The sequence below is a fragment of the Ischnura elegans genome, chromosome 1 (assembly GCF_921293095.1).
Source record: "Ischnura elegans chromosome 1, ioIscEleg1.1, whole genome shotgun sequence".
NCBI lineage: Eukaryota > Metazoa > Arthropoda > Insecta > Odonata > Coenagrionidae > Ischnura > Ischnura elegans.
In genome coordinates, this window is record NC_060246.1 from 10,526,681 (window position 1) to 10,539,752 (window position 13,072).

Here is a 13,072-nt window from a genome sequence, read left to right on the forward strand (position 1 = left end):
TATGGTTAAAGCTTTTATTTTCTCATGAGAACAATAACAACCATTCTTACAAGAAAAAATATTATCATCAGTTCCCACTTTTATTTCTTCATCATCTGAGCTTAAAAGAATTCACCCTTATTCACCCATTCATCCAAAATCAACTTAATGATCCATAAAATCAACATGATATATGCAGTTATTAGAATACTGATCCAGAGATAAAATAATACAAGTCGAACATAAGTGCACAAAAAGATCCCACCATCACATTAAAGTTAGCTCCAGAAACAGAATACTTGGGCAAAACAGAATAAGAACACCATCTACTAATGACTTTATGAACAAAATTTAACCAAAAATCTAATGTTATCACTTCATGAAGCATATATATCACTGGTAAACTTCAAGGACTATATGAACAAGATATGAGCAATTAATCATGAAAAATAATTTTACAATAATAATACATAAGAAAAGTTATTTATATTATTGAGCACCTGAATTGATGTGAGCAAATGGTTGTGTAAAATAATTTTACAATGACAATACATAAGGACAGTCATATACATCAAAGAGCACCTGAATTCCATTTTCATTCATTCATCCTTTAGCCCAAGATCAGAGGCTACCGTGTGTGCAGTAACGTACATCATTGCAGAGCGGTGTTTCTTAAACGTAGCTATGGCTCTCTCCCTTGACTTGTCCCATTTTCCAAGGTCCCTACAACAGAATACAGCCAATTTTAATGGAATAAATTTTAAAATACTAGGAATAGCCACACAAAAAATGTTTCATATCCAGCGTTGGACTAGGAACTGCTTTCATACAGTGTTTCCTCATATTAGCAGAAAATACAATTCTCACCTAAATATGGGACGAACGAACTTCATCCTCCCCTGGGAAGTTGCAAACTCTAGCGCTCTCTCAATCTGTTCCTCCCAATGAGCTTTTATACAAAGTCTGAGCCACCTGAAATAAAACATAGTAGAACCAGTGACACCAAGACATAAACCTTTCATTGTTATTCAAGAAAGTATGACAGCTTATTGTAACAATTGATCACAATATGCAATTTCCCAAACACAAAATTAGTGTCAGGTAAAAATTAAAAATATCTTTCGAGGCGAGTGTAGGCAAAATATTTAAAATATTGATGGAAGAGTAACTTCATTGACTCTCCCTCTGTCTGGGTGTATGCTTACATTTATCGGATGCTCTGTTGCCGCACGACTCCTGTTCCTGTATAAGTGTTTGCAATAGGTATACACTAGAGATGGGTCGAATAGCAGATTTCTCGAATTCGAATATCGAATTCGAATATTAAATCATTGCTCGAATATTCGAATACCTCGAATTTCGAATACCTCGAATACTAAATGATGAATGCTGGAATGTTTGACTCGGTTGCCTATGCAGCAGGCAAAACAAGATTTTGGGGAGTAATTTTGATTTCCTTTAAATGATTCGAACAGGAATTTAGCTGATTAATGAATATTTTAATTTTATGGAAACAATTGGGCATATCATTAATTCAACTAACATCGCTTTACCCCCACTTCTGCTGCCAAGTGCTAGCTGACAATCTGAGGCATTTTGCAAAATACAAGCTCTATTCCACCGGATTTCTTCAATTATTTTCAGTCCATCTTTGGGAGTTCTCACGAGATAAGAAGATGAATTGGAATTGCTATCAGGGAGAAACCAAATATCCTGAGAAAATATCCCTTCCTCTGGGACTGTAACAATAAAGATTTATAGCACCACTCATTAATAGGGTGGTTTCCTATTATTTTTTTTTGCCTAAATCGAAAGATTATTACTCCTGGAGTACGTATTTCGCGCTTTTAGATTTTTAAATGACGATACCTATTTTTCGCGATAAAATGAAAAGTGAAAAATTTCAAGCGCGCGAAAACGCGACGCGTAAGTAGGAATGATGGGAAAAAGTCAGTGCGACGCATTTCTGGTTCCCCCTCCCGCCTTGTGAGGTGACCTTGATCGAGGCTCTGAGCGCTGATAGGACGCAGGATGCTAGCGGGTAGCTGAGTACCTTGCTGGCTGGTAGCGCTTGGATTAAAAATGGTTTATTAATACCTTATCAAACGAAGAAAACTTTCCGACCTTAGCCAGTTTTAATAGGTGATTATTAAGACATGTTTCCCTGAGCTCTGTGCCTCATGCATGCATTGGTAACCTCGGACGATGTATAACTCCTATCCTCTCGTGTAGAAACTAGGTCCGTGTGACGTCACGTGGAGTGGAATCGCATGGGCGCCAATCTGGCCTTTTTCAAATGAGGATAAAATTTGACCCTTGCCATTCGTCTAAACCGGTATTTCAAAAACCAAATAATTTGTGTATTATGAATACACTAATGGTGGGTAACGAATCGCAATCAATGCCTTTCGTTTTCTTTGATGAAGGAAACTACCCTATTGTAACTTGATATATGCTTTCGGAAAAAAATACCGCATCAACTTCCGAGAAGCTCTGCTGCTCATATCGAGTTTCGCCAGAATGCTAAGTCACCGTCGTATTTTGACATTTATTTCTTTGCGTAAAATGCATAAATAAACTAAGAAATACGTCGTGTTTGGTCTTATTCTTTTTGAAATAACGCGCACATTACTAATGTTTCAATTCAATAAAGGTGTCACATCAATTGACGAAAGTCATTCTTAGACACCTTTTGTGCTAATAGATGACTCATGCAGCGGCTGACCTCCAAAGAAATGGGGAACTTCGAAGCTGGTAGGAAAAAAAAAGGTCAGTGGGGGAGAAAAGGGAGGGCCCGAAACACGTTTCTATTGTTCTCGTGTAACTTGGTATTTTTTCGAAGCTAAGGTCTTCGTAAAATGATCCCTGCGCGAGCTGTGACCTTTTTTTTATTTCGAAGAAGAGGAAAGCCTCAGAGGGGGGGGGGGGGCTAGTGCTGAATGGAGAGGGATACCGGATCTTGGGAAATGCGCTAATGTAAGTATCCCACGGTAGTCACACAGCAGTCGACCTCCAGAAATGGGGAACTTTGAAGCAGGTAGCCAGAAAAAGGTCAGTGGGTGAGAAAAGGGGGGAGGGCGTGAAACAAGTTTTTATTGTTCTTGTAACTCGATATTTTTTTCGAAGCAGGGGTCTTCGTAATGTGATCCCTGCGCGAGCTGGGACCTTTTGTTTGATTTCGGAGAAGAGGAAAGCGTCAGAGGGGGTGAGGCGAGTGCTGAATGGAGGGGGATAGCGGATCGTGGGAAATGCCCTAAGGTTGCTATCCCACGGCAATGAGGTTCTCCTGGTGGGGGGAATCGGGGATTTTCGTATTTTTTCACCCGACCATTTTCGGTTCCCCTCGTCGAACTCTTTTCACCGCTAAAATCCACGAATTTGATGTAATTCGTCAACTTGCGTGAAACGGCGAGGCGAGCACTAAATGACTACAGTTCTCTACATTTTTCCGAGTCAACTACCAACGACGTGCGTGCGACAGTGTATGACGCGAAATTCAAAGTATTCGAGGTATTCGAGGCGGTACTTTTCGCATAACTATTCGAAACCTCGAATATCGAATACTTTCTAATATTCGAGGTATTCGAGTATTCGCGGATACTATTCGCACATCTCTAGTATACACCCATGTCTCGTATAGCGCAATTTCGATTAGCGCAATTTCGATATAGCGCAAATTCGTTCCTCGGGGAAACATTGCAACGAAGTGTAGCCTAATCACATATCTTAAACGCTCTCGTGATAAAACGTGAACTTGCGCTAAGTACACACGAAATTTCTATCAATTTACGCATATTAATATTATTTCTTGCCTCAAATCTTCTTTTTTGTTCATATATTAATCGAAATTCATTGCTGTGCAATTGCCAAAAGTATTACTCGTCATTGGGTCCAGATAGCCGGCCTACCGAAGTAATTTATCTCGTCTCCTTAACAGAATGATAATAAATAATTTAGATCGTTAATTAAGCGTGGGGCTAGTGGAAATGAGTTTTTTTTTTCAGCAATACGATTTGAGACGTATTTTTGCCGTCGTAGGTTACCGGGCGATTGACTTCCAGGTAGAGTGTCTACGCTAAAGCCTTCAAGGTCATCGGTATTCACGGGGGAGAAATGGAGCGGTGGCCGAGTAGCGCATGAATAGCATCGACACATAAAAGGGTCCCCTATAGAGTCTCAAACACAATGGCTTCGTTCCCTCCCCGCAGTCTTAGGCCTTCTGCGTCTCAGGAATACAGTTCAGCAGTAGAAGGTGATTTAGATAGAGCCATACAGAGTAAAAACCAAGAGAATATGGCAAAAAATAGGAATGCGTGTAGAAAAATCAAGAATTTATCAAGAAAAACCATTAACCTAGAAGAGGACTTGAGAGAGGTCAATTGCTTTGAAAATGGAGAGCGTCAAAGCGATATTGCGCAGAAGTTTAAACTCACGATGCCTTATTCTGAATAAAGACGAAGCTAAAATATCAGTGACCTCAGCCGCACTAACTTCAACCAAGCGGTCTACACATATGGAAAGTTCATGGTGAATCAGTACAAAAAGACGAGAGTGGTAATCGCTCCGAGACATTTAGTGAAAGCTCCGGTTGGTTCCAGAATTTAAACGGCAAGCAGGTATTTTCAGTGCGGCGATATCAGGTGAATCTGCAAGTGTTGATAGCGCAGCCACCACAACATTTTCTAATGAACTCCAAGCTGTTATTGAAAGTGGCTCCTTTCCCCCTCAACTAGTTTTTATTGTTGACGAGACGGTATTCTTTTGGAAAAGAATGCATTCTCGTTCATTCATTTTCAGGGAAGGAAAACCTGGGTCAGGTTTCAAGGCATTTAAAGACTGTTTCACGTAGCTGCTAATGACTCGGAGGACTTCAAATTAAAATGATATATCATTCATAAACTCCGCTGGCTATGAAATGGCATTTAAAGTAGCATTTTCCTGTCATTTCGATGAGCGACAAAAGGGCCTGGGTGACACAATAGTTGTTTTTAGACTAGTTTGAAAAATCGTCAACTGCTGGCAACGCATTACAATCCCCTGAGATAGCAGATGTTAGCCCACCCGCACGACAGGATGGAATTTCGAAAGCACGTAAGAATTTTTTTAAACGTGAATAAAAGTCTTTGAATGCGTGAATACTATCTTTAAAGATGTTTTAAACTATAAATATTTATAGAAATAACGTTTTCTAAGGCTTTTTATGGGAATATAGATGTTTTAGAAGAAATTCAATACCCAAGATCTATGCTACCAGGAACGCATCCCTATCTTCCCTATGTTAAAACGCTCTCGTATAATGCAAATTCGTATAGCGCAAAGACCCCAAGGAACGCATCCCTTGCGCTATACGAGACATGGGTGTATAGGCAATTATTTGCTCCACCCCCGGTTAAGCGACAATTGCAGTTTCAAATGCACAATAACACCATCGCATGTCACTTGCCTTCATGACAGCTCTATTTGTTCCCAAGTTTCGGTCATAATCACGCCATAAGCTCACAGAACTGCACCTTGCCACGAATGTATCTCGTATAACTTATTGCCATGCAACTGTTTAAAGCAGGGACTGGAGTATGGTTCCTGCCATTGCTCAGCCATTTAACGAACCTCAACAAGTTCAGACAATTAAAGATCCATGATCGCATTGCTACACATCGTCCACCACGCAGCCACAGATGAATGTTTTTTTGGAAACAAGTGTCAATAACTGTTTTGTGATATATTATTTGCAAATTTACGTACAAATACACATGTTAAGGCAAAGGTAGGCCTTATTCCACAGTGAAAAAGCACTTGTATGAAAGAAAATTGGAAAGGAAAGGTCAATAATGGAATTGAGGGGTTTCATCCTTCAACAAGGAATACCATGAGTGCCCAATATAACAAGCATTTTTCCATGGATAATGAGCACTTGTTAAACCGAAATTCCACCCTATGAATCATTCCACCCTTCCCAGAAAGAAGCCCCCACTCCGACTATGTTTGACATTCCTCCACCCATCCTACATAATTGAAAATATAGATTATAAGAACCCTTTTAACTTTGCATGACATGTTTTTGACACTTAAAACAGGAAATCTTTGCCTGAAACCAAGTATGAATAGGGATTTTGGAATTGAATTGCAATTGAAAAAAAAATGGATTAGCCTTTTTTCGTCATTACATCACAATCTTTTTAAATGTTGTGATGTAATGACGAAAAGGTTTAATTAACATTAACTTTTTGTCATAATTTGGGACAGCATTATGATGAAAAAAGAATTCACCCCTTTTAACATTACATGTAGTTGATTATGATGCTGCCCTAAAATCTTGCCATGAGAGCTACATATTTTAATAGTATTTGAAGAACCATACATATCTAACTGAATATGCAGCACATGTGGAGAGCTGAAGCTACAAATTAAGTTTAGAGATATTTACATCACTTTGCAAGAAATTTCATTTATGAAGTGCATTGAATGTTCATCATCATCATCATTAGTCAACAATCCTAAGATTGGTTTGACGCAGCTCTCCATTTCTCTCTTCTATCCGCTAATCTTTTCATAGCTACATATTTCTCCTCTTTTACATCCTTTATAACTTGTCCTATCTAACTCATTCGAGGCCGTCCCTTGCCCTTTTTCCCTTCCACTTGTCCTTCAATGATTGTCTTCATCAGACCATCATGCCTCAAAATGTGGCCAACTAAGTTGTCCCTTCTTCCCTTCCCTTGTCCCTTGGCATTGAATGTTAATGGATTCAATATTTTCACCTAACATCATTAAATCACGTAGGCATCCAGCATGAGTAATAAAAGTGAATAGACGAAAATTAAGCTAAGGACAGATCAATGGATTCTACAGAGCAGCAATATTTTTGATCCACTAACCTGAATTTAATTTCAGAATTTGTGTACGAATTAAAGTTGTACACATCTTGCATTTTCTGTACTTTCTCCAATGATAGGGGTGACTCCGTCTCGGCAAGAAGTTGAGCTAAAAACTCAATTATTTGATTTGAGCTCAAGGGCTTCAGGTCTGCATCCTTGGTGAATGGGCACGCCACTTGTGGATCCCAACTTTGCCATTGGAGGCGCAACTTACTACACGCATCGGCCAGGCTGGTATCATACCTAAATGAAATGGTAAAGACAGTCATTACATATTGCCTAATTAAATGAATAATTTATTTGGATATTTTATTACTCCTCATTTCAATATATCCCACACACTAAGAGCCGGTTTAATAATGTCTGATTAAACTGGAGTTTACACTAAGCATCGGTTAAGTCCCAAAATACTGTTTTATAATCGATGGTTAAGTCAAATCTGAGCATTCAAGTGGTAGTCAAGCTAAACCATGGATTTCACTAAGGTAAAGGGTTAACGTGAAGTTTAAATTGTTGAAAATGGCGGACGTTTTGAAATGCTGAAGTACCCTACACAAGTTAGGCAAGTACAAGAAGTTAAAAGTGTTCAATTTCGACTTTCCTTTGTTTCACTTTTCGCAATAAATTGTTGGTATGAGACTTACAGTAGCTGCGCTTTCCTCTCGTCTAAGTTCCCATCAGCCAACCGGCGGTAGGATTTGCTTTATAAAACTTAAAATCTCGTTAAACTCCACGTTACCATTATCTCCACGTTAGTTAACGTGAGGTTTAACCAGACATTATAAAACCGGCCCTTGGAGAAGCAGTACCTAAAACTTAGGAGTTGAATTCAAAACAACCAAATAATACAAATTTTTTTGGAGGTAAACAGGATTTTTGATACCATTAGTTAGCAATAATCAATGACTATTGGGATAAATATGAAAATATGTACATGCTTCATAAATAGGTACAGTAAAACCTCTTTACATCGTAATGGAGGGGACCAAAATTTGGGCAATTTGATGTATGGAGGTTCACTATAGAGAGGTTTTAGTGGAAGGCACCATTTTTTCATATCCTAGGGAAATGAAAGGTGCTACTGTCTTTTTAATCATTAAATAACTACACCCATGTCTCGTATAGCGCAAGGGATGCATTCCTTGGGGTCTTTGCGCTATACGAATTTGCGTTATACGAGAGCGTTTTAACATAGGGAAGATAGGGATGCGTTCCTGGTAGCATAGATCTTGGGTATTGAATTTCTTCTAAAACATCTATATTCCCATAAAAAGCCTTAGAAAACGTTATTTCTATAAATATTTATAGTTTAAAACATCTTTAAAGATAGTATTCACGCATTCAAAGACTTTTATTCACGTTAAAAAAAATTCTTACGTGCTTTCGAAATTCCATCCTGTCGTGCGGGTGGGCTAACATCTGCTATCTCAGGGGATCGTAATGCGTTGCCGGCAGTTGACGATTTTTCAAACTAGTCTAAAAACAACTATTGTGTCACCCAGGCCCTTTTGTCGCTCATCGAAATGACAGGAAAATGCTACTTTAAATGCCATTTCATAGCCAGCGGAGTTTATGAATGATATATCATTTTAATTTGAAGTCCTCCGAGTCATTAGCAGCTACGTGAAACAGTCTTTAAATGCCTTGAAACCTGACCCAGGTTTTCCTTCCCTGAAAATGAATGAACGAGAATGCATTCTTTTCCAAAAGAATATCGTCTCGTCAACAATAAAAACTAGTTGAGGGGGAAAGGAGCCACTTTCATTAACAGCTTGGAGTTCATTAGAAAATGTTGTGGTGGCTGCGCTATCAACACTTGCAGATTCACCTGATATCGCCGCACTGAAAATACCTGCTTGCCGTTTAAATTCTGGAGCCAACCGGAGCTTTCACTAAATGTCTCGGAGCGATTACCACTCTCGTCTATTTGTACTGATTCACCATGAACTTTCCGTATGTGTAGACCGCTTGGTTGAAGTTAGTGCGGCTGAGGTCACTGATATTTTAGCTTCGTCTTTATTCAGAATAAGGCATCGTGAGTTTAAACTACTGCGCAATATCGCTTTGACGCTCTCCATTTTCAAAGCAATTGACCTCTCTCAAGTCCTCTTCTAGGTTTATGGTTTTTCTTGATAAATTCTTGATTTTTCTACACGCATTCCTATTTTTTGCCATATTTTCTTGGTTTTTACTCTGTATGGCTCTATCTAAATCACCTTCTTCTGCTGAACTGTATTTCTGAGACGCAGAAGGCCTAAGACTGCGGGGAGGGAACGAAGCCATTGTGTTTGAGACTCTATAGCGGACCCTTTTATGTGTCGATGCTATTCATGCGCAACTCGGCCACCGCTCCATTTCTCCCCCGTGAATACCGATGACCTTGAAGGCTTTAGCGTAGACACTACCTGGAAGTCAATCGCCCGGTAACCTACGACGGCAAAAATACGTCTCAAATCGTATTGCTGAAAAAAAACTCATTTCCACTAGCCCCACGCTTAATTAACGATCTAAATTATTTATTATCATTCTGTTAAGGAGACGAGATAAATTACTTCGGTAGGCCGGCTATCTGGACCCAATGACGAGTAATACTTTTGGCAATTGCACAGCAATGAATTTCGATTAATATATGAACAAAAAAGAAGATTTGAGGCAAGAAATAATATTAATATGCGTAAATTGATAGAAATTTCGTGTGTACTTAGCGCAAGTTCACGTTTTATCACGAGAGCGTTTAAGATATGTGATTAGGCTACACTGCGTTGCAATGTTTCCCCGAGGAACGAATTTGCGCTATATCGAAATTGCGCTAATCGAAATTGCGCTATACGAGACATGGGTGTATATTTAAACATATATGCATGCATAAGTGAACATATATTTACAGTTATACATTAGGAAAAGGATTACACAAAGGTAAAGTAACTAGTTAAAGAGGCCTTTTTAGAAAATAAATTAGTTATTGGTTTTGCTTAAAATTTTTTTCAAACTCTTTCGAAATAATGTTTTCAATTACATGAGCACTTTTTAATGTCATTTTCACTATAAATAAATCACTAGCTGTTTTCGTTAATGCCTTTTGACCTAAGAAATTATTCAATTTACTAATAGTAGAAGTGTGTAGTAGTAGTATAGAATAGTAGAAGTAGAAGTAGAATAGTAGAAGAAATACTAGGGTGTGTAAGTGGTAAGACGTGTGTTACCCTTTCTGCCTATGTATGTAGTGCCGATACATCGTGTTGTACACATATTGTGATATAATCAGCTGTCACAAGTTTTAATAAGTGTGTGTTCTCTTTGGTGTATCATTGGTGCGACCTGATAACTATAATTGAGTGAGTTGTGACTGCTTTTATCCTTGTGTACCGAGCTGAATCAGTTTGTTTACATTTTGGCCGAAAACAAAATAGCAGCGTTAAATTCTTCAGGCTTTAATTTAATTATTACAAGCCAATTACAAGTTTAATCTTGGATCTCCTCTGAGCGATGATATGTGCAAGATGTCGTGACTCTCTCCCTTCGGACGGTGACTTCGTGGTTTGCAGCTCCTGCGCTGGTAACATTCATTACGAATGCGCCGGCATCAAGGAGTCTACATACAGATGCATGTCAAAAAAAACAAAGGAGGCTTGGAGATGTGTGACATGCCGTCAGAAGAAGGTATCCGCAGCAGAATCAGATAATACGGAACCGGAAGGAAAAACTAGACCTACGGCAACTGCAGAAGCATTTACGGAACCGAAGACAGTTGAAGTTGTCACCAAAGCTGACATTGATCACATCAAGAACAGCCTGTCTCTCATCACCAACAAGTATGAGGACTTTGTAAGTACTATATCCGACCTTAAGTCATCTGTAAATGACCTTAACAAAGTGATCAGTGTGTTGCAGGAACAGCTGCAACAAAAAGACGTTTTGGTGAACGATCTTCAGATTAAGGTTCATCAGCTTGAACAACTGCAGCTAATCAAGCAAATAGAAATTATTGGTGTTCAAACTGAGGACACAGAGAATATTGATTCATTAGAGTCTAAGGTAATTGATGTAGTCGGGGATGTGGGTGTCAAACTTAATAAAAGTGACATTTCCGACATTCACATTGTTCCAAAATTTAAAAGTAAGCCAAGCAAAATTGTTGTGGAACTCACCAAGGGTTCTCTGAAGCATGCCATTTTACGTAATAGATCTAAGCTGAACAGTGTCGAAAATAGAAAAAAGTACGATAACTCGAAGGTGTACATTAATGAAAGCCTCACAACCTTTTTTCGAAAACTGTTATGGCAAGCTAAAACTAAGGCTCAGGAACTAAATTACAGATACGTATGGCATAAAAATGGTAAAATACTAATTAGGAAGGGAGAGCAAAGTCAAATAATAAAGGTCCTGAGTGAAAAAGACCTAGCTAAGCTATCTTAGTGTTAAGTGTTTTGGCCTGTCATCCAGTTAAAATATTCTGTATAGCCAGGACTCTTGATAACGGATCTTTTTTCTATTACATTGGATGAGGTTATAAGTAGGTTTTTTTTGATAATTGTTTCAGATAAATTTTCTGATATCAGCAATACTTTATAAATCTAACAGGTTATCTGTTTTCTTCATTCGTATTACTTTGTGTGACTGGAATCAGAAAATATGGACCCATTAAATGCATTGTGTCATAACATCAACTATAAGTCACAATCTTTCTTTTATTAGTGTGTGTTTAAATGAAACAAAAATGGATCAATTCCAGTTCCTTAAAAAACAAACAATTAAATGTTATGAGTATGACTCTCTCTCTCATCCAGATATCATGAATAGGACTAGAAAAAAACTGCTTATGCATCTTAATATAAGATCACTGAGAAAAAACTGGGATGCTTTTCTTGAGTACATTAGTGGTCTAAAAAAATTAAAACCATATGGTTTCATCCTTACTGAAGTAAATATACATCAAGATGAAACTGCCTTCTATAAAATTGAAGGATATCAATCACATGTCCTTTTAAGGGACTCCAAAAGGGGTGGTGGCATCATTATTTATCTCAGAGATGATATTAGTGCGGTGAGACAATACAGAGAAACGGAAAGCTTTGAACTGATTCAACTGAATACGACTATTGATGACTATCATCTTAGAATTATAAGTATCTATAGACCACCTAATCTAAGTAAAAATAGATTCTTAGAGGAACTAGAGTATTTAATCTCGGAAAACTGCTCTGGTGACACTATTGTAATAGGAGATATTAACATTGATATAAAAGATAAAGAAAACATTTCCTCCATTAAATATAATGATGTTTTAGCAAGTTTTGGGTTTATGTCAGTCATAAATACATTTACTCGGGAAGAAATTAAACAAGGGCGTGTCTCCCAAAGTTGTATAGATCATATTTTTTATAATGGTAAAATAGAAGATGTTGAAGGTATAGTAGTCAAAGTGAAAATATCTGATCACTACTTGGTTGGCATTGGGATAAATCAATATAATGAGAATGTTAACTCTAGATGTGCAGTTACCTCTAATGAGTATCTTACGGATGGTAAGAAGGTAAAGTCCTTGATTGGGAAACAAAATTGGAATTATCTTCTCAAAAAACACTGTGATGTAAATAACTTACACGATGAGTTTTGTGAAATATTTAGGAAGATATATGAAGAATCTCAAGTTAAAGCAAAGAGTTTTTGTAGAAAACCAGGTAACAAATGGGTTACAAAAGAGATTACTGAATTATGTCAGCAAAGAGATAAAGCATTTAGAAGATGGAAAAGTCATCAAAACAGAATTGAGCTTAAACAGGCATACAAAACATTAAGAAATAAAGTGAACAAAGAAATTAGAAATTCAAAATTGGAGTACTATCATGACATGTGTGTTAATGCTAAGGATAGCAGGGGAGTCTGGAATGTAATAAACTAAATAAATGGAAATTACAGTAGAAAGAACCAAGATGAATTAATGCTAAAGCTATTTTGCAAGGATAAGGATATAGGTCAAATTTGTGATTCTTTTGCTTCTCATTTTACAGAGGGTATTGAAAGTATTAAACTGAATTGTAATGACAAGCTTGAAACTACTCAAGCACAAAATTCTCTTGAGAGCATGTACCTTCCTGAGCCGAGCATTGAGGACATAGTTAAAATCATTAAAAGTCTAAAGAATAAGGGAAAAGGAATTGATGGAATCAGAATGATGGACATCAAAGAAAATAGTGACCTGTGGCCGGTAATTACTA

The 13,072-nt window shown here is 37.8% G+C and overlaps 1 protein-coding gene across 1 annotated transcript in view; it reads right to left on the reverse strand.

The window, feature by feature from the left end:
* The window catches only part of LOC124154297 (leukotriene A-4 hydrolase-like), a 57,008-nt gene continuing 43,936 nt past the window's right edge, over window positions 1-13,072 (reverse strand). Inside the window, exons 15-17 of the mRNA XM_046527930.1 lie at window positions 6,855-7,097; window positions 847-951; window positions 1-702 (exon numbers count right to left, since the gene is read on the reverse strand). Coding sequence (XP_046383886.1) covers window positions 579-702; window positions 847-951; window positions 6,855-7,097 — 472 coding nt within the window. The 3' untranslated portion in view covers window positions 1-578. The remainder of the gene's footprint in view (window positions 703-846; window positions 952-6,854; window positions 7,098-13,072) is intronic.